Genomic DNA, 26,135 nt, shown 5'->3' on the forward strand with positions numbered 1-26,135 from the left:
TAATGTTATTTGTGCCTTTCTCTTGGTAGATATGATGCCCCTCCTTCACAATTATGTGACAGTGGACACAGATACCCTGATGTCTGATACTAAATATCTGGAGATGATCTACAGCATGTGTAAAAAGGTAAGTGAAAGTGAAAACACTGTGACTAATAGCAGAACTACCCCAGTGGCAGCATAAATGGGTCACTGGTGATATTAAAGGTGCAGTAAACCCTAATAATCCGTCTGTTTGTGCTCAGGTCCTGACGGGGGTGGCAGGAGAGGATGCTGAATGTCATGCTGCTAAACTGTTGGAGGTGGTCATCTTGCAGTGTAAAGGACGTGGCATCGACCAGGTGAGAAAACAAACACACATACAGTACAAACAAACCATTCTATTATATAGGCCTCCATCTGTTGACTGTAGCCTTTATTCAACTTGATATTGCCATAATAACCATTACAGATATAAAAACATTGCTTTGTTGGCTTTTCTGCCTTAGTTCCAGGAATGTTTAAAGGAACAGTAACCCCAAAAAATAAAAGAGCTTTAAAGTAATAAAAATATAATGCACTGTTGCCCTGCACTGGTAAAACTGGTGTGTTTGCTACAGTAACACTACTATAATTTATATAATAAGCTGCTGTGTAGCCACGGGGGCGGCCATTCAAGCTGCAAAAAAGGAGAAAAGGCACAGGTTACATAGCAGATAACAGATAAGTTCTGTAGAATACAATAGTGTTTTATCTGTTATCTGCTATGTGCCTGTGCCTTTTCTCCTTTGAATGGCTGCCCCCATGGCTACATAGCAGCTTATTTATATAAATTATAGTAGACTTTCTGAAGTAAACACACAACTTTTACCAGTGCAGGGCAGCAGCACATTATATTTTAGTTAGTTTTATACACTTTCATTTTTTGGTGTTACTGTTCCTTTAAGCTAACGGAGCTTTGCATCACATCTCACGCTAATTAAGCTTCACATTAAGCTTCCTTTGTTCCATGGTCACCTAAAGACCATGTACTGCCAAATAGAGCCTCCTGTAGGCTGTCTGTCCATGCTGGGCTACAATATAGCCAATCACAGCCTTTATTAAGCACCCCTTAAGATCCTTTTTCATGCTTGCGTTGCTCCCCAACTTTTTTTTTTTTTATATTTAAACGTTGCTCACTGGTAAAGTTTGGGGACATAATATTCCGAGACAATTTGCAAGTGGTCTTCATTTGTTTAGTTTTTAGATATTTCAATAATTGGTCAGCAGTTTGACGTTATAATGGCTATCTGGTTGCTAGGGTCCAAGCTACCTTAGCTACCAGGGAGTAGCTTGAATGAGAGACATATATGAATAGGAGAGGGGCTGAAAAGGGACTCACGGAGCAATAGTTTTTGGTTGCCAAAGTCCGTGAAGGCAAAGCGTTTGAAGAAGGCAAATCATTCAATAACTATAGCATATAAATAATGGAGACCAATTGAAAAGTTGTTTAGAAGTGTTCATTTTATAACATTAAAACATAAGTTAAAAGTGAACCACCCCTTTGAGGTGTCTAGAACCCCCAATTTGGGACTAGACTGTATTGTCGATGTGCTGTACAGAGTCACTAACGGCTGTTTGCTTGTGTGCCCGGCAGGTCATACCACTGTTTGTAGAGGCGGCTCTAGAGAGACTAACCCGGGAAGTGAAGACGAGCGAGCTGAGAACGATGTGCCTGCAGGTTGCAATAGCTGCTCTGTACTACAGCCCCCCCCTCCTGCTCAATACTCTGGAAAACCTTCGCTTCCCCAATAACGAAGAACCCGTCACAAATCACTTTATCAAGCAGTGGTTAAATGACGTCGACTGCTTCCTGGGGTAATCTTCATGGCTTCATTTGTGTGTGTGGGGGGGGGGGTCTCCAACTGGAACCAAAGAGACATATAGGATAAACAAAATAATCTCTAATCTTTTAGGCAATTATGAATAATATCCGGTGCTGGTTTCACTTTGGGATAGACATTAACCCTATCTGTAACAATGGCCCCTTTTATTGGAGCTCCCTATAGATCCTCTCAGGTCCCTGTCTGTGTTTCAAGTGAGGGGTGGGCGTGGCTTACCTGTCCCAATACAGTGGGAGGGGGAGCAGCCAATCACAGCCCTGCAGTCACACAAGCACAGACAGACTTCATATCCCTACCTATCAGGTCAGCCTAGCTGCTGATTGGTTCCTATCCTACAGTGCCGCTGCCCCCCCCCCCCCCTGCACAGCCTGGGAAAGGAGGCAGCAGGAAGTGGAACAAATGGGCGGGACTAGTGGGGATTTTGGTGAAACTTTTAAAAATCAGCCCAAAACACTACTTTTTAAAGCACATTCCTTATCTATTTAGATGAGTAAAATTCATGATTTTTTCCTGTAAACTCCAATCCTAATCACCCCCATTGTCTGCTTTACAGGTTGCATGATAGGAAGATCTGTGTCCTTGGCCTATGTGCCCTTATTGAACTGGATCAGCGACCCCAAGTGTTAAATCAAATGTCTGCCCAGATCCTTCCAGCTTTCCTCCTCTTGTTTAACGGTCTGAAGAGAGCCTACGCCTGCCATGCAGAGCAAGAGAATGACAGTGACGACGAGGAAGACGGCGAAGAAGACGAAGATGCTGGTAAGAGGAATTTCATAGTATTTTTGGTAGCCAGCGCTACACATTAGAACTGCTTTCAGCTAACCTATTGTTTCTCCTACTCCCATGTAACTGGAGGAGTCCCAAGCCGGACTTATGGTCTTATACGGTCTTATGCTCCCAGTAGGCCATAGTCCGTAGCATCTAAATACAGCTTTGTACCAGTGTAAGCAGTGACTTTCAGGTGGATATCGGGGTTATAGTGCGGAGAACTGTCCCAGCCACCAACCAATCAGCATTTCCGTGAGAATCGGTAATAACTGTGTCCCTTTCCAGCAGAGCTGGGCAGTGACGAAGATGACATCGATGAAGAGGGTCAGGAGTACCTAGAGATTCTAGCCAAACAGGCTGGAGAGGATGGTGATGATGAAGACTGGGAAGATGACGACGCTGAAGAGACTGCACTAGAGGGCTATACTACTCTTATTGACGATGAAGACACCCCTATTGATGAATATCAGATATTTAAAGCTATATTTCAGAGTGAGTGCTAACCTATTTGTTGTTACCTAATCACATGTATTAAACATTGTGTCATTATTAAATCTTTAAAGGGAAACTATACCCCCAGAATAAAGACTTACCCAACAGTGTGTATCATATTAGGTGGCCTATTATAGAATCTCCCCAAACTGGAATATATATATCAGTAAATATTGCCCTTTTACGTCCTTTCCCTTAAGCCGCCATTTAGTGATAGGCTGTGTGCTCCCCCAGAGATCAGCTGACAGGAAGTGATGCAGCTCTTACTGTAACAGGAAGTAGTGGCAGCAAAAGGCAGAACTCTGCCCATTCATTGGCTGATGGGGCCTAGCATGTATGTGTGCCTTGGCTTGTTTGTGTGCACTGTGAATCCTATGATCCCAGGGGGCGGCCCTTAGTACATAAAATGGCAGTTTTCTATTTAGGATTACCCAATGGCACATACTGCTATGTATTTCTTCTGTTATGTTTTAATTTTGTTATATACATATATATATATTCTTTTGCAGAGCTTCAAGGTAGGGATCCAGTCTGGTATCAGGCGCTTACTCAAGGACTTAGTGAAGATCAAGGAAAACAGTTACAAGACATAGCTACGCTGGCAGATCAGAGGCGGGCAGCACATGGTATGTGATTGGTCTGCTCTCAACGAGGTCATTAAGTGATGGGGAACCTGCTCCTTCACTGTAATTTAACTTCTAGGGTGCTGTATAGAGTGAAATTATGTACAGGTATAGGACCTGTTATCCAGAATGCTCGGGACCAAGGGTATTCCGGATAAGGGGTCTTTCTGTAGTTTGGATCTTCATACCTTAAGTCTGCTAAGAAATCAATAAAACATTAATTAAACCCAATAGGGCTGTTCTGCCCCCAATAAGGGGTAATTATATCTTAGTTGGGATCAAGTACAGGTACTGTTTTATTATTACAGAGAAAAGGGAATCATTTAACCATTAAATAAACCCAATAGGGCTGTTCTGCCCCCAATAAGGGGTAATTATATCTTAGTTGGGATCAAGTACAGGTACTGTTTTATTATTACAGAGAAAAGGGAATCATTTAACCATTAAATAAACCCAATAGGGCTGTTCTGCCCCAATAAGGGGTAATTATATCTTAGTTGGGATCAAATACAAAGCGCCGTTTTTATTTTTACAGTGAAAAAGGAAATCAATTTTAAAAATCTAAATTATTTTATTAAAATGGAGTCTATGGGAGACAGGCTTTCCGTAGTTCTGAGCTTTCTGGATATCTGGTTTCCGGATAAGGGATCCCATACCTGTACTTGTTTGCAATTGGGTTTTATTTTTTGTGGTTTTGTTCGGCAGCTCTCTAGTTGGGAATTTCAGGAGCTATGTGGTTGGTAAGGTCCAGTGTACCCTAGCAACCAGGCAGCGGTTTGAATGATAGCCTGGAAGACAAATAGACAGTGTTGTAGCCTTAAAACACTAACTTTTTGGCTGCTGGTAGTGATGCAATGGGGGGCCAACCTGAAACTCGAATGACCCGCAGGTCAGGTGGCCTTAGGTCGCAGGCAGGTTTGGGCTGAGCTCTTCTGCTTCCCTCCCTGAACGTAACAGAGTGGCATCTGTCTATAGGCACGTGTCTGTTCTGCCCCCTCTGACATCAGATGGGGCAGGCAAGGGTCTATAAATAGACGTGCAATTGCAGATGGGGCGGCGTTAGAAGGGGCGGGTAAGGCTTTTATGGTTGTTGGTAGTGACCCTTAACGGCAGTGAGGGGGCGGGGCAGGCACGCACCTATAAATAGACCCAGAAGTGGAGATCAGTTAGGTCACAGGTGGGGGGAGGGAGGCAGAAGGGCTCGACCCACACCCGCCCATGGCTGCTTTTGATTGGCCCGACCTGCACATCATTAGTTATCTGGGTCCTTTTATTAAGCCAATAAGATTTCCTTATAGACCTTTATTGCCGCCATCCCTCGCCTCCCTGCTTTCAACGTCTCGCTCTCAAGTTCATATTCTCTGTTTTTCCTTCCCCCTCCGCAGAATCCAAAATGATCGAGAAACACGGAGGCTACAAATTCAACGCCCCGGTCGTGCCAAGCTCCTTCAATTTCGGCAGCCCAGCCCCAGGAATGAATTAAATAAAAGCTCTCCGCTTCCTTTCCTGCTAACGTGTGACTGATTGTAGTGAAACAGGCTTGTGTTCCTCCCAGTAGCGGGTTCCAGACAAACACGGGTTCATGCTCTCTCTCTCTCCGAATGACGCTCGCTCCGAACCAATCCAGAACTTTTAGTCGGATACGGAAATCTGGAAATAAAGGGTAAATCATGCAACCCGGGCACTGGGACAGCCAACGGAGGATTGACTTTGTTTTTTTGTTTTTTTTTAATTTCCCAATTGACGAACGTAAAGAGCTCCACCTCCAACGTTTCCAAGTCAACACCAAGGAAAATCCGAAGCCTGGGGGGGGGACGACGACACCGAAGCAGCTTCGTTTTTTGTTTTCTTTCTTCCTGGAAAAGACGTTAGACGCGGGCGGCAGTACCATATAAATAAAATCTTACACAACACGAGGGCCAATTTTCATTTTACTTCACTTTTTTTTTTTTTTTTTTGTGTGTGTCTACTTTAAATTGCCATATCTCTTGCCTCAGATATAGGTCGGCGTAACTCGTAGCGGCGGGGGGCGTCGTTCTAGCCCTGACGTAGGCTTCACCGCTTCCATTTCCGAATAGACTTGACTGTTCCTGATGTCGAACGCTCGTAGCACTACACAAATGTAAATGGACAGCACTTTTTATATATGGAGAGGAACCTGCTCGGCCCCCCCTTCCCAAGCCCCACCCTCCGTGTACAAATTACGACTTGCCGTTGACACATGAGCATAAGGGATATGAACTAGGGACAGTTTCGAGTTTAATTTAAAAATGAACTTAGCCGTTTTTGTATCTGGTGACTATGGGGGGCGTCACCCCTTTGGTTGCGAATTGAATTTGGATATGTATAAAAATAAAAGGGGGGGGGGGGGGGTTAGTAATATTTCATTGCTGCTACGACTGGCAAAACACCCTCCGTGTCCTTTTTTTTTTGGGTTTATTTTTTTTTCGTTTTTTTAATGCTCTTAACCGTACGAGTTCTATTTGGATACAGGAGTTCATGTAAGCACTAGGGTAAACCAGACACCATTTATCTTCTGAAGCATGTACAATTGGACATGAAGCTCTACTCTTAGAGTTTGATTGAAGTGTGTGGATGAAACATCTATATATGCAATCTATTAAAAAAAAAAAAAAAACATAAAAAAAAGATGAATTCGGCTAAATTACGTCTCCGTTCTTTCTTGACATAGGTTTGGCTGTGGGAATTCTTGGCAGGAAGGCCAATGTTAACTAAATTGTGCTTAAAAGTTAAAAAGGAGAAGGCAGTGTGGCATTTTTTATAGTCACTATATTCTTTACAAAGCTTTACCATACCTGAGAAAACAGCCCTAGAAGCTCCCTCTGTTTGTTTAAGATAGCAGCTGCCATTTTAGCTTGGTCACAGAAGCTTCCGTGCTGCAGCTCTGGCTGCTGGTAGCTCAGATTACACAGTTGGGAGGGGGAGAGGAGTGATGGGAAGCAGAAGGAAGGGGGAGAGAGGAACAAACTTGTGCCAATGCCCTGAAAGATATTTCTGAGAGTGGAAGTCTGACACAGAAGAACATGTGTACACAAAAGAAGAAAATAAATCATGTTTATTTTGATAGAGGACTCTAGCTTATGGCTGTGTTTACATAGACCTTTCTGATAAAGCTTAGTTTTTACTTTTCCTTCTCCTTTACAAATAACTACAAATGCTGTATTTTATATTCTGAACTTACTGTACCAGCCCAGGGGTTTTGCAGCCATATAAGCTTCCCCATCTTTGATCTTGTTAGGCCATCTTATGTGTCTGTGGCACTGCACATGCTCAGTGCTGTTGGGAAGCTTTGATTAGGAACAAGGAAAAGAGCAGGAAGTGAGCTCATGGAAACTGATGCTACAGGGCTGATTATTAAATTCTGATTTGTGAGCTGCCATGTAATGTAACTCTAATTACTAATCCACCTTATATTGTGACTTTTATGTTATACTGTATATAGAGTATATTGTGGGTGGGTCCCTAAGCACAGGTAAGTGCCAGCAGCCCAGGGAATCGGCAGAAAATAAGATGCATTTGTGCTTAATACTGGAGGAAAGCTATGCTGCCATATTGATATGGGGGTGGTTGGATATGGTATGGGTGCCCCAGCAGCCCCGTATGGGGTGGGTTCTGGGGTGTGCGCTTAGTACAGGGTGTCGGAGCCTTGTTTTAGAAATCATTAAGTATATGAACCAGATTGGATCAGCTGATCAGTGATGTATAAGCCCTGTGGGAATGTGTGGTGCTATAATAGGAAATAAATACACATATTTGTGGGCTGTTAATGCTGCGGTTGGAGGATCCCATTAGTGGCCCCTTGGCTGCCTTTACTGGCCATTACACTGCTATAAGATATATTGGTACTTTGGGGGTCATTATCAGTCTGGAACAGTTTGGATTAACTGCAGTCGTATGTATATGACAAACATTACGGATTACAAACTAGTCTTACTTTGCCTTTGGAGATTTCATGGGCAACTTGTCGTTTAAATGGAGAGCCCATCATGCCTCCTGCACTGGCAATTTGGACTGTTGTCTGTGGTGTAACTACTCTGGGCTGGGCCCCCCTGCAAAAAAAAAAAAATAAAATCTTTAAAGAGACCAGAGACAGTAGTTAAATTATCTGCCCCCCTGCCCTAATGTTCCCCACCCCCTCCGGCCACTCTCCTACCTTGGAGGAGTGGGGATTTACAAGTAAAATGGAGGAAGCAGACCCTGCTGGGTCCCCCAACTACTGGCAGTCTCTTCAACAAATTTTCATTTTTGGGCACAATTCCAACCTGCCCTCATTGTAAATGTTCCTGGGTGGGTGAGGAAGGATGGGGCAGGACAGGGCCGGAACTAGGGGTAGGAAGTGGCAGCTGCCTAGGGTGCAACGACTGGGGGGGGGGTGCCAGACAGGAGCCTCTCCTGCCTACCCCCTAGTCCTACTACTTTGTCATTGCCTCTGCCGCTTGTCATTAGCAGTGGAAGGAGGGGTGGCCGACTGAGTTACCCAGGGAGCCCGGTTGGTTTGGCCCGTCCCTGGGGAGGGAAGTTTGACGGTACAACAGTGTGTGAACAGAACATAGTAAGTTGGGTTGAAAAAAAAAGACACACGTCCATCAAGTTCAACCATAATGCCTATATATAACCTGCCTAACTGCTAGTTGATCCAGAGGAAGGCAAAAACCCCATCTGAAGCCTCTCTAATTTGCCCCAGAGGGGAAAAAATTCCTTCCTGACTCCAAGATGGCAATCGGACCAGTCCCTGGGGCAACTTGTACTAAGAGCTATCTCCCCTACCCCTGTATTCCCTCACTTGTACTGAGAGCTATCTCCCCTACCCCTGTATTCCCTCACTTGTACTGAGAGCTATCTCCCATACCCCTGTATTCCCTCACTTGTACTGAGAGCTATCTCCCCTACCCCTGTATTCCCTCACTTGTACTGAGAGCTATCTCCCCTACCCCTGTATTCCCTCACTTGTACTGAGAGCTATCTCCCATACCCCTGTATTCCCTCACTTGTACTGAGAGCTATCTCCCATACCCCTGTATTCCCTCACTTGTACTGAGAGCTATCTCCCATACCCCTGTATTCCCTCACTTGTACTGAGAGCTATCTCCCATAACCCTGTATTCCCTCACTTGTACTGAGAGCTATCCCCCTACCCCTGTATTCCCTCACTTGTACTGAGAGCTATCCCCCCTACCCCTGTATTCCCTCACTTGTACTGAGAGCTATCTCCCCTACCCCTGTATTCCCTCACTTGTACTGAGAGCTATCCCCCCTACCCCTGTATTCCCTCACTTGTACTGAGAGCTATCCCCCCTACCCCTGTATTCCCTCACTTGTACTGAGAGCTATCCCCCCTACCCCTGTATTCCCTCACTTGTACTGAGAGCTATCTCCCATAACCCTGTATTCCCTCACTTGTACTGAGAGCTATCCCCCCTACCCCTGTATTCCCTCACTTGTACTGAGAGCTATCTCCCCTACCCCTGTATTCCCTCACTTGTACTGAGAGCTATCCCCCCTACCCCTGTATTCCCTCACTTGTACTGAGAGCTATCCCTTATTCCCCTTGTCTGAGAGCTATCCCCCACCCTGTATTCCCTCACTTGTACTGAGAGCTATCTCCCCTACCCTGTATTCCCTCACTTGTACTGAGAGCTATCCCCTACCCCTGTATTCCCTCACTTGTACTGAGAGCTATCTCCCATACCCCTGTATTCCCTCACTTGTACTGAGAGCTATCCCCCTACCCCTGTATTCCCTCACTTGTACTGAGAGCTATCCCCCTACCCCTGTATTCCCTCACTTGTACTGAGAGCTATCCCCATTACCCCTGTATTCCCTCACTTGTACTGAGAGCTATCTCCCCTACCCCTGTATTCCCTCACTTGTACTGAGAGCTATCTCCCCTACCCTGTATTTCCCTCACTTGTACTGAGAGCTATCTCCCCTACCCCTGTATTCCTCACTTGTACTGAGAGCTATCCCCCTACCCCTGTATTCCCTCACTTGTACTGAGAGCTATCTCCCCCTACCCCTGTATTCCCTCACTTGTACTGAGAGCTATCCCCCCATACCCCTGTATTCCCTCACTTGTACTGAGAGCTATCTCCCCTACCCCTGTATTCCTCACTTGTACTGAGAGCTATCTCCCGCATACCCCTGTATTCCCTCACTTGTACTGAGAGCTATCTCCCATACCCCTGTATTCCCTCACTTGTACTGAGAGCTATCTCCCATACCCTGTATTCCCTCACTTGTACTGAGAGCTATCTCCCATAACCCCTGTATTCCCTCACTTGTACTGAGAGCTATCTCCCATACCCTGTATTCCCTCACTTGTACTGAGAGCTATCTCCCCTACCCCTGTATTCCCTCACTTGTACTGAGAGCTATCTCCCTACCCTTGTATTCCCTCACTTGTACTGCGAGCTATCTCCCCTACCCCTGTATTCCCTCACTTGTACTGAGAGCTATCCCCCTACCCCTGTATTCCTCACTTTGTACTGAGAGCTATCTCCCCTACCCCTGTTAATTCCCTCACTTGTACTGAGAGCTATCCCCCTACCCCTGTATTCCCTCACTTGTACTGAGAGCTATCTCCCTACCCCTGTATTCCTCACTTGTACTGAGAGCTATCCCCCCTACCCCTGTATTCCCTCACTTGTACTGAGAGCTATCCCCCTACCCCTGTATTCCCTCACTTGTACTGAGAGCTATCCCCCTACCCCTGTATTCCCTCACTTGTACTGAGAGCTATCCCCCTACCCCTGTATTCCCTCACTTGTACTGAGAGCTATCCCCCCTACCCCTGTATTCCCTCACTTGTACTGAGAGCTATCCCCCTACCCCTGTATTCCCTCACTTGTACTGAGAGCTATCTCCCCTACCCCTGTATTCCCTCACTTGTACTGAGAGCTATCTCCCCTACCCCTGTATTCCCTCACTTGTACTGAGAGCTATCTCCCCTACCCCTGTATTCCCTCACTTGTACTGAGAGCTATCTCCCCTACCCCTGTATTCCCTCACTTGTACTGAGAGCTATCTCCCCTACCCCTGTATTCCCTCACTTGTACTGAGAGCTATCTCCCCTACCCCTGTATTCCCTCACTTGTACTGAGAGCTATCTCCCCTACCCCTGTATTCCCTCACTTGTACTGAGAGCTATCTCCCCTACCCCTGTATTCCCTCACTTGTACTGAGAGCTATCTCCCCTACCCCTGTATTCCTCACTTGTACTGAGAGCTATCTCCCCTACCCCTGTATTCCTCACTTGTACTGAGAGCTATCTCCCCTACCCCTGTATTCCCTCACTTGTTACTGAGAGCCTATCTCCCCTACCCCTGTATTCCCTCACTTGTACTGAGAGCTATCTCCCCTACCCCTGTATTCCCTCACTTGTACTGAGAGCTATCTCCCCTACCCCTGTATTCCCTCACTTGTACTGAGAGCTATCTCCCCTACCCCTGTATTCCCTCACTTGTACTGAGAGCTATCTCCCCCTACCCCTGTATTCCCTCACTTGTACTGAGAGCTATCTCCCCTACCCCTGTATTCCCTCACTTGTACTGAGAGCTATCTCCCCTACCCCTGTATTCCCTCACTTGTACTGAGAAGCTATCTCCCCTACCCCTGTATTCCCTCACTTGTACTGAGAGCTATCTCCCCTACCCCTGTATTCCCTCACTTGTACTGAGAGCTATCTCCCTACCCCTGTATTCCCTCACTTGTACTGAGAGCTATCTCCCCTACCCTGTATTCCCTCACTTGTACTGAGAGCTATCTCCCCTACCCCTGTATTCCCTCACTTGTACTGAGAGCTATCTCCCCTACCCCTGTATTCCCTCACTTGTACTGAGAGCTATCTCCCCTACCCCTGTATTCCCTCACTTGTACTGAGAGCTATCCCCCCTACCCCTGTATTCCCTCACTTGTACTGAGAGCTATCCCCCCTACCCCTGTATTCCCTCACTTGTACTGAGAGCTATCCCCCCTACCCCTGTATTCCCTCACTTGTACTGAGAGCTATCTCCCCTACCCCTGTATTCCCTCACTTGTACTGAGAGCTATCTCCCATAACCCTGTATTCCCTCACTTGTACTGAGAGCTATCCCCCCTACCCCTGTATTCCCTCACTTGTACTGAGAGCTATCTCCCCTACCCCTGTATTCCCTCACTTGTACTGAGAGCTGCTATCATCGGCAGAACCAGGAAGTGCCCCAGTGATGTCATTTTTTTGTTCTATGCAAGGACTTTGCCCATTTGCTATATAGCCTCCACCTTTCCACAAAAGTTAACCCCTTTTGTGCCATCCCAATTTGAGAGGGACAAAGAAAAAAAATGATATATACAGCACAGACTTACAGCACCAGCACTTGGGTTGAAGCCCAGCCTGAGCTCTATGTAGGGAATCTGTCAGTTCTCCCTGTGTCTGCCTTGGTTTATTCCTACACTCCAAATAAGTAATTATAAACCCAACTAGAGCAGGAACTGGTTAATAATATCTGTACAGCGCTACAGAGTATGTCAGCACTATAAAAGCACACAGTAAGTATAAAAAAAATGTATGCAAGGAGGCGTGGCCTTGAGATCAGCTGACACTTCTCAGCCAATTCCAAACCGGAATGTCGTCGCCTCAGAACAGAGTAGAACCCTGGCGTCGTGCTGCTTTTATACAATCCACTCAGACTGAGGCCCCACCCGGCGCTGCCTGCCTCCAATCAATTGTCCGAATTGATCGGCGCGTCATCCTACTGCAGCCAATGGCGTGTGAAAGAATGCGGCAGTAAGTCCCGCCTCCGTTGTTATGCGCCTATCCGTATTGGGGCGCACAGTGAAGGCTTCTTTGCTGTACTTGGGGCGCGGCGGTCGGAGGGGGAATAGTGCCGGAGGTTAGTGCATAAACGTGTTTAGGGGGGAGGGAAGCGGAGAGGAGCCGGTGTCAGGTAGCGGCGCTCCCCCCGGTGCGGTCAGTATATATATAGCTCAATCACTGGGGTTATTATCCCGCATAATGACATTCCACGCCTTACGTCATCTTCCGGTGTCGAGGTTCAGTCATGTGACCCTGGTCACATGACTCATACCGGAAGCGCTTGTGTTGCACTGTGTGCCCTTAGTTCCTCTGATTCTTGGTTCTGAGGTGAGTTCTCTCCACCCTGCCGGGACCGCTTGTCTGTGGGTCTCATAGGCCCCGGGCTGGGCTGAGGGGGGGCACAGAGGGTTACTGCCCTGGGTGGGGGAGTCATTCTGCCCTCACGGCCAATATAGCCCCCCCCATCCTATAGTATAGGGGGGCTCTGACCCTGGGGCTTAGGGAGGGGATGGCAGCCAGCTGGTGTGAGCTATGAGGGTTGGATGCCCATTTGTAATGGGAAGTATGTTCTATAACAGGCTGTGCTGCTCTGGCCATGGTCTGTGTTGGTATTCAGATGGCTGGCACTGAGGTCGTCTGGGGAGCTCTGCTCTAGGGCTCATACCCCTGCCAGCCGTACCCCCCATACCCCTGCCAGCGCTACCCCCCATACCCCTGCCAGAGCTACCCCCCCTGCCAGCGGTACCCCCCGCCCCTGCCAGCGGTACCCCCCATACCCCTGCCAGCGCTACCCCCCATACCCCTGCCAGCGCTACCCCCCCATGCCCCTGCCAGCCGTACCCCCCCATGCCCCTGCCAGCGCTACCCCCCCATGCCCCTGCCAGCGCTACCCCCCATGCCCCTGCCAGCGCTACCCCCCCATGCCCCTGCCAGCGCTACCCCCCATGCCCCTGCCAGCCGTACCCCCCATGCCCCTGCCAGCGCTACCCCCCCATGCCCCTGCCAGCGCTACCCCCCATGCCCCTGCCAGCGCTACCCCCCCATGCCCCTGCCAGCGCTACCTCCCCATGCCCCTGCCAGCGCTACCCCCGATGCCCCTGCCAGCGCTACCCCCCCATGCCCCTGCCAGCGCTACCCCCCATGCCCCTGCCAGCGCTACCCCCATGCCCCTGCCAGCGCTTACCCCCCATGCCCCTGCCAGCGCTACCCCCCCATGCCCCTGCCAGCGCTACCCCCCCATGCCCCTGCCAGCGCTACCCCCCATGCCCCTGCCAGCGCTACCCCCCATGCCCCTGCCAGCGCTACCCCCCATGCCCCTGCCAGCGCTACCCCCCATGCCCCTGCCAGCGCTACCCCCCCATGCCCCTGCCAGCGCTACCCCCCCCATGCCCCTGCCAGCGCTACCCCCCCCATGCCCCTGCCAGCGCTACCCCCCCCATGCCCCTGCCAGCGCTTACCCCCCCATGCCCCTGCCAGCGCTACCCCCCCCATGCCCCTGCCAGCGCTACCCCCCATGCCCAGCGCTACCCCCCATGCCCCTGCCAGCGCTACCCCCCATGCCCCTGCCAGCGCTACCCCCCATGCCCCTGCCAGCGCTACCCCCCATGCCCCTGCCAGCGCTACCCCCCATGCCCCTGCCAGCGCTACCCCCCATGCCCCTGCCAGCGCTACCCCCCATGCCCCTGCCAGCGCTACCCCCCATGCCCCTGCCAGCGCTACCCTTCTGCTGCCAGAGCTACCCCCCGCTCCTGCCAGCGGTACCACCCTGCCCCTGTCAGCCGTACCTGCCCCTGCCAGCGCTAACCCCCCTGCCCCTGCCAGAGCTACCCCCTGCCAGCGCTACCCCCCCTGCCAGCGCTACCCCCCCTGCCAGCGCTACCCCCCCTGCCAGCCATACCCTGCTGCTGCCAGCGCTACCCCCCCGCCCCTGCCAGCCGTATCCCCCCCCATATTGGCAGGGCTGTGCTGCTATGTACATACTCACATGAATTATGGAACCAGTTTTTCAGGCTGTGTATGTTGTGCCCTCATGTTTTGGGTAAATAGTGTGATTGTTTTGTGTGTGTGTGCGTGTGCGCATTAGTGTATCTGGGGGCTGTACAACTATGCTCCCCCCCCCCATGACCTTGTGTGGAATAGAGTCTGTCTATTTAATGGGGCTACAACTGCAGCTGGAGTTCATATCAAGCAACTAATGCCCCAGATACCTTATACATATACGCACCTACTGATAAACTCACACGTATATATATAACTGTATATACCAATACCTATACTAAACTAACTTTTGATGTTAAGATCACAATAGCCTTGGAAATCATCCAGGCCCCTTTTATAGAGATTAACAGAATCTGCCCTCCCAGCATCCCCCGGCAGGGCATTCCCCAGCCTCCTCACTGCCCTCACCGTGAAAAACCCCCTACGCTGCTTCAAATGGAAGCTCTGTTCCTCTAATCTAAAGGGGGGGGTCTGGTGCGTTGATTGATTTTTTGGGAAAAAAAGACCCCCCCCCCATCTGCCTATAATCCCCTCTAATGTACCCAACCCTGACAGTCTAACCTCATAGCTTAAATCTTCTATCACTTTTACCAGTTTAGTTGCAGTCTCTGCACTCTCTCCAGCTCATTAATATCCTTCTTAAGGACTGGAGCCCAAAACTGCCCCCCATACTCACTGTAACTGCCCCCCATACTCACTGTAACTGCCCCCCATACTCACTGTAACTGCCCCCCATACTCACTGTTACTGCCCCCCATACTCAAGGTGAGGCCTTACCAGGGACCTATAAAGGGGCAAAATTATGTTCTCATCCCTTGAATCAATGCCCTTTTTTATACAAGACAGCACTTTATTTGCTTTAGTAGCCACTGACACTGCCTAGAGTTGCACTGTCTGTTATCCACAAATACCCTCTTCTTAATTTATAATTTAGGATACCCCCCAACTCACAACCATTTAGTATATAACTCACATTTATATTGTTTCTGCAACTTTTACTTTTTTAAACTGGAATAGCCAATTATTATTATTAGTGCTGTAATATTGCTCTACGAAACACCTTTGTTTTACAGAACTGTGAAATTTAAAGAATTATTCTCCTTGCAGGTGTTAAAGGGGGCAACTGGTGAGAGGTCAAATAACTGAACTAGAACCAGGGACAAAATGCAGGTCTGTATATAACTCTAATGGTGTCGCTGTCAGTGCAGTAGCGCCTTTATATTGGGGGATCGACAGATGAAAACTCTCATTTAATAATAAAGATGCAAAATAAATTAACCCCTTGTTTTCCTAATAGGTGCATGAAAGGTCACACACAGGGGGTCACACGTGTCAGTGTAACCATGGCAGCGAGAAAAAAGCACCTGCAACAGGTATTGGGTTCATCTAAAGATTTATTTTAAAGGGGTTTTTAGTATGATGTAGAGAGTAATAATCCATTAATTCCTGTAATATTAACTTTTATTTTAATTATTTCAGTGTTTGTTCAGCAGATCTCCAGTTTGGGACTTTAGCAGCTATCTGGTTGCTAGGGTACAAGTTATCTTAGCAACCAGGGAGCGGTTTGAGTAAGAGACAGGAATATGGATAGGAGAGGGACTGAATAGAAAAATACAAGTAACAATAAAACTGGAGCCTCAGAGTTTTTTGGCTGCCGGGGTCAGTGACCCCCATTTGAAAGCTGCAAGGAGTTAGAAGAAGGCAATAATTTGATAGCTATAACAAAATAAATAATGAAGACCATTTGAAATGTTCCTTAGAATTGGCCATTCTATAACATACTAAATATTAATTTAGGTGAATTACCCCTTAATTAAGGTGAACTACCCCTTTAAGACTGAATTAGGACACACTGGGTAAAATGCATTCCCATGGCAGTGAGCAGAGAGTGTGAGAGCCCAGGTACAACACAAGCAGTGGGTGGGACTAGAACTCCCTAATAGTAGGGGACAGGGAGACTGTAATGCAAGCAGAGGGTGGGACTAGAACATTAGTGGAAGTTTACAAGGGGGGCAAGGAGTCTGTAAGTCAGGCAGTGGGTGGGACTAAATCATTAGTGGAAGTTTACAAGGGGGGCAAGGAGTCTGTAAGTCAGGCAGTGGGTGGGACTAAATCATTAGTGGAAGTTTACAAGGGGGGCAAGGAGTCTGTAAGTCAGGCAGTGGGTGGGACTAAATCATTAGTGGCAGTTTACAAGGGGGGCAAGGAGTCTGTAAGTCAGGCAGTGGGTGGGACTAAATCATTAGTGGAAGTTTACAAGGGGGCAAGGAGTCTGTAAGTCAGGCAGTGGGTGGGACTAAATCATTAGTGGAAGTTTACAAGGGGGGCAAGGAGTCTGTAAGTCAGGCAGTGGGTGGGACTAAATCATTAGTGGAAGTTTACAAGGGGGGCAAGGAGTCTGTAACACAAGCAGTGGGTGGGACTAAATCATTAGTGGAAGTTTACAAGGGGGGCAAGGAGTCTGTAACACAAGCAGTGGGTGGGACTAAATCATTAGTGGAAGTTTACAAGGGGGGCAAGGAGTCTGTAAGTCAGGCAGTGGGTGGGACTAAATCATTAGTGGAAGTTTACAAGGGGGGCAAGGAGTCTGTAAGTCAGGCAGTGGGTGGGACTAAATCATTAGTGGAAGTTTACAAGGGGGGCAAGGAGTCTGTAAGTCAGGCAGTGGGTGGGACTAAATCATTAGTGGAAGTTTACAAGGGGGGCAAGGAGTCTGTAACTCAAGCAGTGGGTGGGACTGGAACACTGATGGCATATTACAGGAGTTGGCACAGGCTTTAGGGAATCTGTCCAACCAGCACAGGGGTTATTGTGACCTGATATACACAGAGTGACACTATGAGTTTATTGCAGGTATAGCCCAGAGGATTGGCTGTGGGACAGGGCTGAGCTGGCACAAGCCAAGTTAGCACATTCCCGGCCCTGGCTGGTTGTGTTGGCCGCTGTGCCCTCCGTGCCTTTAATACTAGATGCCCTCTTCTAAGCAATGCACTCGCCCGTGACCGATCCCCAGGAACTGTAAATCATCTGGCGGAACATATTGGCTTGGCGTTACCGGACTTTGGCAACAAACACATTTTAGATTTATAATGATTATTAAAAGTTAAAGTTGACCTTTAATAAATCAATGTTGGCGGCAGGATACAAAGGAAAAGCTGAAATGAGCAGAACCTGAGGCGGAGTCCAGCAGGCAGTTACATTATAGAGTGAATAACAATCACCCCTGTGTCTCATGTTGGCCAGAGGGCCGCCCGGCCGGGGGAACGGCTAATCAATATAGCGCTCAGCAATGGTTTTATCTGTTTCAGGGAAGGTCCATTCGGAAGGGGGTTCAGCGCGCATGTCCCTCCTTATCCTCGTCTCTATATTCCTGTGTGCCGCCTCCATCATGTTCCTGGTCTACAAGCACTTTCCACAGCTCAGCGAGTAAGTGTGTGGGGGAGGGGGGGGTCTTTTCTGGCCACTAAAGGGTTAAGTTGATGGAGGGAATTTTTTAAATGTCATTATAGGTAAGGTGGGATATTACCCAGAATCCCTGGCTGTGAGGGAAGCGCTGGGTGCTGTGTGATTATGGGGTAAGGTGGGATATTACCCAGAATCCCTGGCTGTGAGGGAAGCGCTGGGGGCTGTGTGATTATGGGGTAAGGTGGGATATTACCCAGAATCCCTGGCTGTGAGGGAAGCGCTGGGTGCTGTGTGATTATGGGGTAAGGTGGGATATTACCCAGAATCCCTGGCTGTGAGGGAAGCGCTGGGGCTGTGTGATTATGGGGTAAGGTGGGATATTACCCAGAATCCCTGGCTGTGAGGGAAGCGCTGGGTGCTGTGTGATTATGGGGTAAGGTGGGATATTACCCAGAATCCCTGGCTGTGAGGGAAGTGCTGGGTGCTGTGTGATTATGGGGTAAGGTGGGATATTACCCAGAATCCCTGGCTGTGAGGGAAGCGCTGGGTGCTGTGTGATTATGGGGTAAGGTGGGATATTACCCAGAATCCCTGGCTGTGAGGGAAGCGCTGGGTGCTGTGGGATATTACCCAGAATCCCTGGCTGTGAGGGAAGCGCTGGGTGCTGTGTGATTATGGGGTAAGGTGGGATATTACCCAGAATCCCTGGCTGTGAGGGAAGCGCTGGGGGCTGTGTGATTATGGGGTAAGGTGGGATATTACCCAGAATCCCTGGCTGTGAGGGAAGTGCTGGGTGCTGTGGGATATTACCCAGAATCCCTGGCTGTGAGGGAAGCGCTGGGTGCTGTGTGATTATGGGGTAAGGTGGGATATTACCCAGAATCCCTGGCTGTGAGGGAAGTGCTGGGTGCTGTGTGATTATGGGGTAAGGTGGGATATTACCCAGAATCCCTGGCTGTGAGGGAAGCGCTGGGTGCTGTGTGATTATGGGGTAAGGTGGGATATTACCCAGAATCCCTGGCTGTGAGGGAAGCGCTGGGTGCTGTGGGATATTACCCAGAATCCCTGGCTGTGAGGGAAGCGCTGGGTGCTGTGTGATTATGGGGTAAGGTGGGATATTACCCAGAATCCCTGGCTGTGAGGGAAGCGCTGGGGGCTGTGTGATTATGGGGTAAGGTGGGATATTACCCAGAATCCCTGGCTGTGAGGGAAGCGCTGGGGGCTGTGTGATTATGGGGTAAGGTGGGATATTACCCAGAATCCCTGGCTGTGAGGGAAGCGCTGGGTGCTGTGTGATTATGGGGTAAGGTGGGATATTACCCAGAATCCCTGGCTGTGAGGGAAGCGCTGGGTGCTGTGTGATTATGGGGTAAGGTGGGATATTACCCAGAATCCCTGGCTGTGGGGGAAGCGCTGGGTGCTGTGTGATTATGGGGTAAGGTGGGGGTATTACCCAGAATGCCTGGCTGTGAGGGAAGCGCTGGGTGCTGTGTGATTATGGGGTAAGGTGGGATATTACCCAGAATCCCTGGCTGTGAGGGAAGCGCTGGGTGCTGTGTGATTATGGGGTAAGGTGGGATATTACCCAGAATCCCTGGCTGTGAGGGAAGCGCTGGGTGCTGTGTGATTATGGGGTAAGGTGGGATATTACCCAGAATCCCTGGCTGTGAGGGAAGCGCTGGGTGCTGTGTGATTATGGGGTAAGGTGGGATATTACCCAGAATCCCTGGCTGTGAGGGAAGCGCTGGGTGCTGTGTGATTATGGGGTAAGGTGGGGGTATTACCCAGAATGCCTGGCTGTGAGGGAAGCGCTGGGTGCTGTGGGGGTATTACCCAGAATGCCTGGCTGTGTGGGACATTCTGTGTGATTATGAGGTAAGGTAGAATATTACCCAGAATTCCTGGCTGAGCATTTCTGTGGGAATGTAGGGAAAGGCACAGCTTTGGTTCCAGCCCCTGGTTGAATTGCAGGGAATATTAGGGTGCATAGTTGTCCCTATAAACACTAATGTAGCGCTGATACGGAACAGCCTGTGCTATGAGCAGGGCTACACTTAAGCCCCAGCGCATCACTCGATACCCACTTGGCGCGGCTCCATGTTGTCCCTTTGCTTCTTCCCACAGAGAGGAGCGAGAGAAGATAAAAGTCCCACGAGACATGGACGACGCTAAGGCTTTGGGCAAAGTCCTCTCCAAGTATAAAGACACGTTCTATGTGGAGGTGTTAGTGGCTTATTTCACCACTTACATATTGTATCCTTTTTACCGAGCAGCCCTTGGGACTGTGGGGTGGTTTTTATTTGTTGGTGACACTTCTCTGGCCCAAAGAAACGGTTCTGTTTGTGCCCCCATAATTGTAAATAACATGAATTTTCCTACTGAAATAAATGAGACATCCTGAGATTTTACACCCAGGCTGGGAATTAGACATACGAGACCCCACTTGGCTCCATGGAGCAATGGGAAGTCATTCAGTCCGGGTTCTGCTCAGCACAGAACGTTTTGGGACCGGTCCGTTCTCTTATAATAAATTACCCAGGGAGGGTTTACTTTGCCTTTAATCTCCCCTCTGTGCCTCTATCTCCCATTTCCATACAAATCCTTCACTGAGACGTATCCAGCTTGCAGACCTTTGCAATCCCAGGCTCCATCTTTCTCAGCATCCTCTCGGGGTTCCTGTACCCCTTCCCTCTGGCTCTCTTCCTGGTCTGCTTGGTAAGTGACTCTGTAAGCTCCATGGGTTAATGCAAAGCCCCGGGCAGCTTAGGGTCAGACGGGCCTCAGTTTGGGGGGTGTTTGCTGCCAGAACCAATCATGGGGTCTTGGGGCCATGGAGTCTAAGAAGTTGGTATGACACACCTACAGTGAGTGGGCTAAAGTTGCAGTGTGCAGCAGCGCCATTCCCAGTGTGGGGTCCCGTCGGACCTTCGGCTCCCCGGTGTGGGGTCCCGTCGGACCTTCGGCTCCCCGGTGTGGGGTCCCGTCGGACCTTCGGCTCCCCGGTGTGGGGTCCCGTCGGACCTTCGGCTCCCCGGTGTGGGGTCCCGTCGGACCTTCGGCTCCCCGGTGTGGGGTCCCGTCGGACCTTCGGCTCCCCGGTGTGGGGTCCCGTCGGACCTTCGGCTCCCCGGTGTGGGGTCCCGTCGGACCTTCGGCTCCCCGGTGTGGGGTCCCGTCGGACCTTCGGCTCCCCGGTGTGGGGTCCCGTCGGACCTTCGGCTCCCCGGTGTGGGGTCCCGTCGGACCTTCGGCTCCCCGGTGTGGGGCCATCACAAGTGAATCAGATTTTGCTGAAGCCCCAAATAGTAGGGTTGGGTGCAGGTCACACGGAGCAGCCATTTTGGCTTCATAGATCCAATATCAGATCTTTGCACTGGGTGGGGCACCCCTATTCTGAGAGTTGGGCAGATGACACACACCCATTCATACTATTTCCTTTGGATTTGCAGTGCTCTGGACTCGGCGCCTCATTCTGCTACTTGCTCTCGTATCTCGTGGGGCGGCCGGTCGTCTACAAATACCTGTCGGACAAAGCTATCAAATGGTCCCAGCAGGTAAGTAGAACACCTTACCCGACACCCCCACAATATCTATGTACATACGGCCAAACCGAGAAGTAGCTGCCAGTGCTTCTTATTTAGGGGGCTGCCGTACCCCAGCAGGATAAAGCAGCTGAATCCAACATTCCAATGGACAAGATGATGAATAGAAGCGTCGCCCCTAGCAACCGTACCCACGGCGCAGACTCAGCGTTATTTTGCTTTATTTACAGGTCGAGCGGCACCGAGATCACCTGATTAATTACATCATATTCCTGAGAATTACGCCGTTTCTTCCAAATTGGTTCATCAATATCACCTCTCCGGTCATTAACGTTCCTCTCAAAGTCTTCTTCCTGGGGACATTTATAGGTGAGCGCTCGTTCGGCGGTGGTGACATTGAGCCCCCCAACTTCCTGTCTGGTTAGGACCTGCCAGTACTGTGCAGCATTAGTTCAGTTCTTGGGCAGAGATGATGAGAAATGGCTTATGATTGGCTGCATTGCCTTAAGCAGGCGGGTCAACTTTTAGTATGTAATATAGCGGCCAATTCTAAGCAACTTTCCAGTTGGTCTTTATTATTTATTTTCTATAGTTTTTTAATTATTTGCCTTTCTCTTCTGCCTTTTCCCAGCTTTCAAATGGGGGTCACTGACCCCGGCAGCCAAAAAACTATTGCTCTGTGAGGCTCCAGTTTTATTGTTGTTGTTACTTTTTGTATTCCGGTTTTCTCCTGTTGGTATTCCAGTCTCTCATTATAGCCACTCCCTGGTTGCTAAGGTAATTTGGGCCCTAGCAACCAAATAGCTGCTGAAATTTCAAACTGCTAAACAAAAAGTGAAATAAAAAAAAATCCAAAAAATAAAAAATGTAGACTAATTGCAAATTGTCTCAGCATATTGGTCTCTACATCATACTAAACGACCCCTTTACTGACCAGTACTGGCCATAGGCTGTAGCCACAAAGTGACACTTTATTGACCCTATTTCTCTTTCTCTGCTGCAGGGGTGGCTCCGCCTTCTTTCGTGGCAATCAAGGCCGGGACGACCCTGTACCAACTCACGACGGCGGGGGAGGCCGTGTCCTGGAACTCGGTCATTATTCTCATGGTACTTGCCGTACTCTCCATACTGCCGGCCATTTTCCAAAAGAAACTGAAGAAGAAGTTTGAGTAACTGCCTCCCCCTGGGGCGGATCATAAGCTCAGGGCGGTGCCAACACCGGCGCCTCCTCCCATCGGACTCGCTATTCCAGAAACTTAACGTTTTTTATAATTTAATTTAATTACTGTTTTCGGTTACTCGGCCCGGTAATATATTAAAATATTTTATGTTCCTCTTAAATTCTGTTGCCCTTCTACGGGCCAAGCTGTACATTTCCTGAACACGTTGCCCAGCCTTGGGGCTATGGGACAGAACTGTGCTGTGGGACCGGCCCGGCTTTGTGGTGGAGCTGGAGGGACCGCCCGGCCTTGTGGTGGAGCTGGAGGGACCGGCCCGGCCTTGTGGTGGAGCTGGAGGGACCGGCCCGGCCTTGTGGTGGAGCTGGAGGGACCGGCCCGGCCTTGTGGTGGAGCTGGAGGGACCGGCCCGGCCTTGTGGTGGAGCTGGAGGGACCGGCCCGGCCTTGTGGTGGAGCTGGAGGGACCGGCCCGGCCTTGTGGTGGAGCTGGAGGGACCGGCCCGGCCTTGTGGTGGAGCTGGAGGGACCGGCCCGGCCTTGTGGTGGAGCTGGAGGGACCGGCCCGGCCTTGTGGTGGAGCTGGAGGGACCGGCCCGGCCTTGTGGTGGAGCTGGAGGGACCGGCCCGGCCTTGTGGTGGAGCTGGAGGGACCGGCCCGGCCTTGTGGCCCGGCCAATACTCCTTCTGGGAAGGCCATTTCCAACTAGAAGAAAGAAGTATGGCAGCTTCCTTGGTCAGGGAGAAGGTTAAACATGCTGCGTTCTTAAAGGAACAGTAATGCCAAATAATAAAAATGTAGTGTAGTGCCCTATACTTTTAAAAGCTGTGTGTTTGCCCCCGGAACCCTACTGTAGTTTATATAAACAAAGCTGCTGTGTAGCCCCGGGGGCATCCAACTTTGGTAGCAAACACACAACCTTTCCCAGTGCAGGGCAACAGTACAAATCCAGTTTCTTCAGCCTTGTGGTAGAGGCCGGCCTTGTACAATATACTGTATAAATATATACAATAGAACTGGCCCAATATACACAAATATATACACAAGGCTGATTAGTTATGAATTCAAAGTCAAGTTACATTGTGGCAGCATAGAAACCAGTGCAGTCTGCATCAGAATTGATTCATAACCAGCCCTGTAGCATCAGCGTCTATAACAGATGTGACAGCACTTCCTGCTTTATGGCTATGCCCCCTAAGCGTAGCTCCTCCCCAGAGCCCACTGAGCATGTGCAGTGCCACTGACACACAAAAGATGGCCTAACAAGATCCGGGGTGGGGGTGGGGGGCAACCGTGAAGGCCGGGATCATTGCTGTTATAGGGCTGCTACACGTCTGGGCTGGTACAGTAAGTACAGAATATAAAATACAGCATTTCTAGCCTTGGGCTCTGGGCTGCTGGGGAGGAGCTAAGCATTGGGGGCGTGGAAAATCATCAAGCAGGAAGTGAGGTCAGATCTGCCAGCATTTCTAGCCTAGTTTTGTACTGTTTAGAAGCGGGTGTGGGTGAATGTGAGACCCACTCAGAGCCTGGTACTAAAAGCGCTATTTATACTTAAAGGGGAACTCCACCCAAACACAACTTAAGCTTTTTGAAAAGTAAACATCATTTCATGCAACTTTGTAATATACATCAATTAAACTTATTCTGCCTTTTCATGGTTATTAATGTAATAATATGGTTTGGAACAGTTCCCTAAGCCCCGCCCCCTGTTCCCATGCTGATTGGCTGACTACTTTGTGACTCAAAATGTAACAGTAGTCGCCTGTCCTCAGCCTGCCTCCTCCCAATCCCACAATCCCCTGCTGCACACGTGATGTCAATAAGGAAAGGAACATCCCAGTGCAATGCATTGTGGGTGATGTAGTTCCTGCAGGCTGTCTGTAAGCTGTGGGGAAGTTGTTACAATTTGTAACATCAGTGTTTTAGTCCCTCCTCCCCTGCCAGGATTTCAAATGATGCAGAGAGAGAAGAACTGTTTTGCAGTTGGATTTCAGCATATAAAGATGGGATTTATACTTAAATGTTGAAGTTCCAGCCTACAGTGATGGGTATATTATGGGTTCACAAAGTGCTAGTTCAACAAGAGCATTTGTGTGGAAGGTATTTATTCCCAATTGGGATCTTTTTTCCCCATACAGCGCCACCTTGTGGCATGGGTTGAAAGTACCAGTTGCCCTTTATGGAATACGGTTGCAGTATTAAAAGAGAAGTAAAGCCAAAAATAGTTTATTATTCATATAAAAGGTGCCAGCTTGGAAAATGCTTCTTACTGTAAGAGCATGGAGCTGCCATGTTCCCCCAGCCCTGCCCCACCCTGTGCAGGCCTTCGGCTCGGAGCGTGCTCAGTAGCACCACCCACAGACTTGCCGGATAGGGCCTGGGCCGGGCCTGTGGGAACCACAAGATGAAGTATGTGGGGGAGGGGGAGGTCCTTCCCAGCTGGGGTGGTGGGCCCTTGGGTGTCAGCCCCTGATGAGCCACAAACACCCCAGTCCAACATTACCCATAATCCTTACTTGCTCCCATTGATGGGCATGTTAGTGCGGGGCACAGTTATGTAATAGGGCAGCTCCCACAGCAGGGGGTAGGTACTTCCTTCATATGCCCATAGGGATCTTAGATTGTAAGCTCCACAGGCTGCTGTGTCCTTGGATCAACTTGGTACTGAGAATTTCTCTAACCCCTTTACACACTACACTTGCTAATAATACCCCCCCCCCCCTTATTAACTGCCCCTTCCCCAGTGTAACCAATCCCAACTGGGCCAGCCTTTCCCCATAACTGAGCCCATTCCCTTTATCAGCTTAGTCGCTCTTCCCTGTACTTTCTCTATTTCATTCCTGCCCCCCCCTTATATATTTATATATAATGACCCCCCCATAACTGCCCCTTCCCCAGTGTAACCAATCCCAACTGGGCCAGCCTTTCCCCATAACTGAGCCCATTCCCTTTATCAGCTTAGTCGCTCTTCCCTGTACTTTCTCTATTTCATTCCTGCCCCCCCCCTTATATATTTATATATAGTGACCCCCCCTTAACTGCCCCTTCCCCAGTGTAACCAATCCCAACTGGGCCAGCCTTTCCCCATAACTGAGCCCATTCCCTTTATCAGCTCAGTCGCTCTTTTCTCAGAACAATGGAATAAGGTGAGGGAGGGGTTGCATGACACTGAAGATAATGGGCGGAGCATAGGTCCCTGCGAGCACAGAGACAGACTATCATGGATTCCTTTCAACCTGTGGAATGAGATGAGTCTGTATGAACCAAAATACGTCTATTTCTTTTTTTGCAGTTCAGAGTGTTTAGGGATAGAGTGACAGAGTAATGGAACTGATTATTTCCCTCAGTAGGGGAACAGCACAAATTGTCCCCAGTGAGTTGAATGTCCCTTGTCCTTTAAAATGAATATGAGGTGATGGAACATTTGCAATTGGTCATACTTTACCCAG

At 49.3% G+C, this 26,135-nt stretch overlaps 2 protein-coding genes across 5 annotated transcripts in view; both read left to right on the plus strand.

Annotated features, from left to right (window-relative positions):
• The window catches only part of ipo7 (importin 7), a 30,165-nt gene extending 24,502 nt beyond the window's left edge, over window positions 1–5,663 (plus strand). The window contains exons 19-25 of one of the 2 annotated variants that reach the window (NM_001134818.1): window positions 30–127; window positions 246–341; window positions 1,616–1,836; window positions 2,416–2,621; window positions 2,919–3,122; window positions 3,632–3,748; window positions 5,131–5,658. In NM_001134818.1, coding sequence (NP_001128290.1) covers window positions 30–127; window positions 246–341; window positions 1,616–1,836; window positions 2,416–2,621; window positions 2,919–3,122; window positions 3,632–3,748; window positions 5,131–5,228 — 1,040 coding nt within the window. In that variant the 3' untranslated portion in view covers window positions 5,229–5,658. Of the gene's footprint in view, window positions 1–29; window positions 128–245; window positions 342–1,615; window positions 1,837–2,415; window positions 2,622–2,915; window positions 3,123–3,631; window positions 3,749–5,130 lie in introns of both variants that reach the window. The other variant, XM_012960394.3, reaches the window with a different exon arrangement.
• Window positions 5,664–12,444: 6,781 nt separating this feature from the next.
• tmem41b (transmembrane protein 41B) lies at window positions 12,445–24,347 on the plus strand. 3 transcript variants are annotated; one of them, NM_001016955.1, is made up of 9 exons: window positions 12,445–12,636; window positions 15,666–15,728; window positions 15,856–15,931; window positions 17,867–17,984; window positions 20,088–20,216; window positions 20,585–20,678; window positions 21,413–21,517; window positions 21,736–21,874; window positions 22,509–22,843. In NM_001016955.1, the coding sequence occupies exons 2-9, from the start codon at window positions 15,723–15,725 to the stop codon at window positions 22,676–22,678; spliced, it is 837 nt and encodes a 278-aa protein (NP_001016955.1). In that variant the 5' UTR covers window positions 12,445–12,636; window positions 15,666–15,722; the 3' UTR covers window positions 22,679–22,843. The 3 variants fall into 3 exon arrangements, with proteins under 3 accessions (NP_001016955.1, XP_012816607.1, XP_012816604.1); XM_012961153.3 differs by having other exon boundaries at window positions 12,447–12,530; window positions 22,509–24,347; XM_012961150.3 differs by lacking the exon at window positions 12,445–12,636 and adding an exon at window positions 12,756–12,887 and having other exon boundaries at window positions 22,509–24,347.
• Window positions 24,348–26,135: the final 1,788 nt, after the last annotated feature.

The sequence above is a fragment of the Xenopus tropicalis genome, chromosome 4 (assembly GCF_000004195.4).
Source record: "Xenopus tropicalis strain Nigerian chromosome 4, UCB_Xtro_10.0, whole genome shotgun sequence".
NCBI classification, from domain to species: domain Eukaryota; kingdom Metazoa; phylum Chordata; class Amphibia; order Anura; family Pipidae; genus Xenopus; species Xenopus tropicalis.

Bases quoted from the DNA above. Each gene is read 5' to 3' on its own strand.
- tmem41b (NM_001016955.1), top strand. The intron at 15,932-17,866 runs GTATTGGGTTCA...TATCTGTTTCAG, and splicing joins GAAAAAAGCACCTGCAACAG to GGAAGGTCCATTCGGAAGGG. The intron at 21,875-22,508 runs GTGAGCGCTCGT...TCTCTGCTGCAG, and splicing joins CTTCCTGGGGACATTTATAG to GGGTGGCTCCGCCTTCTTTC.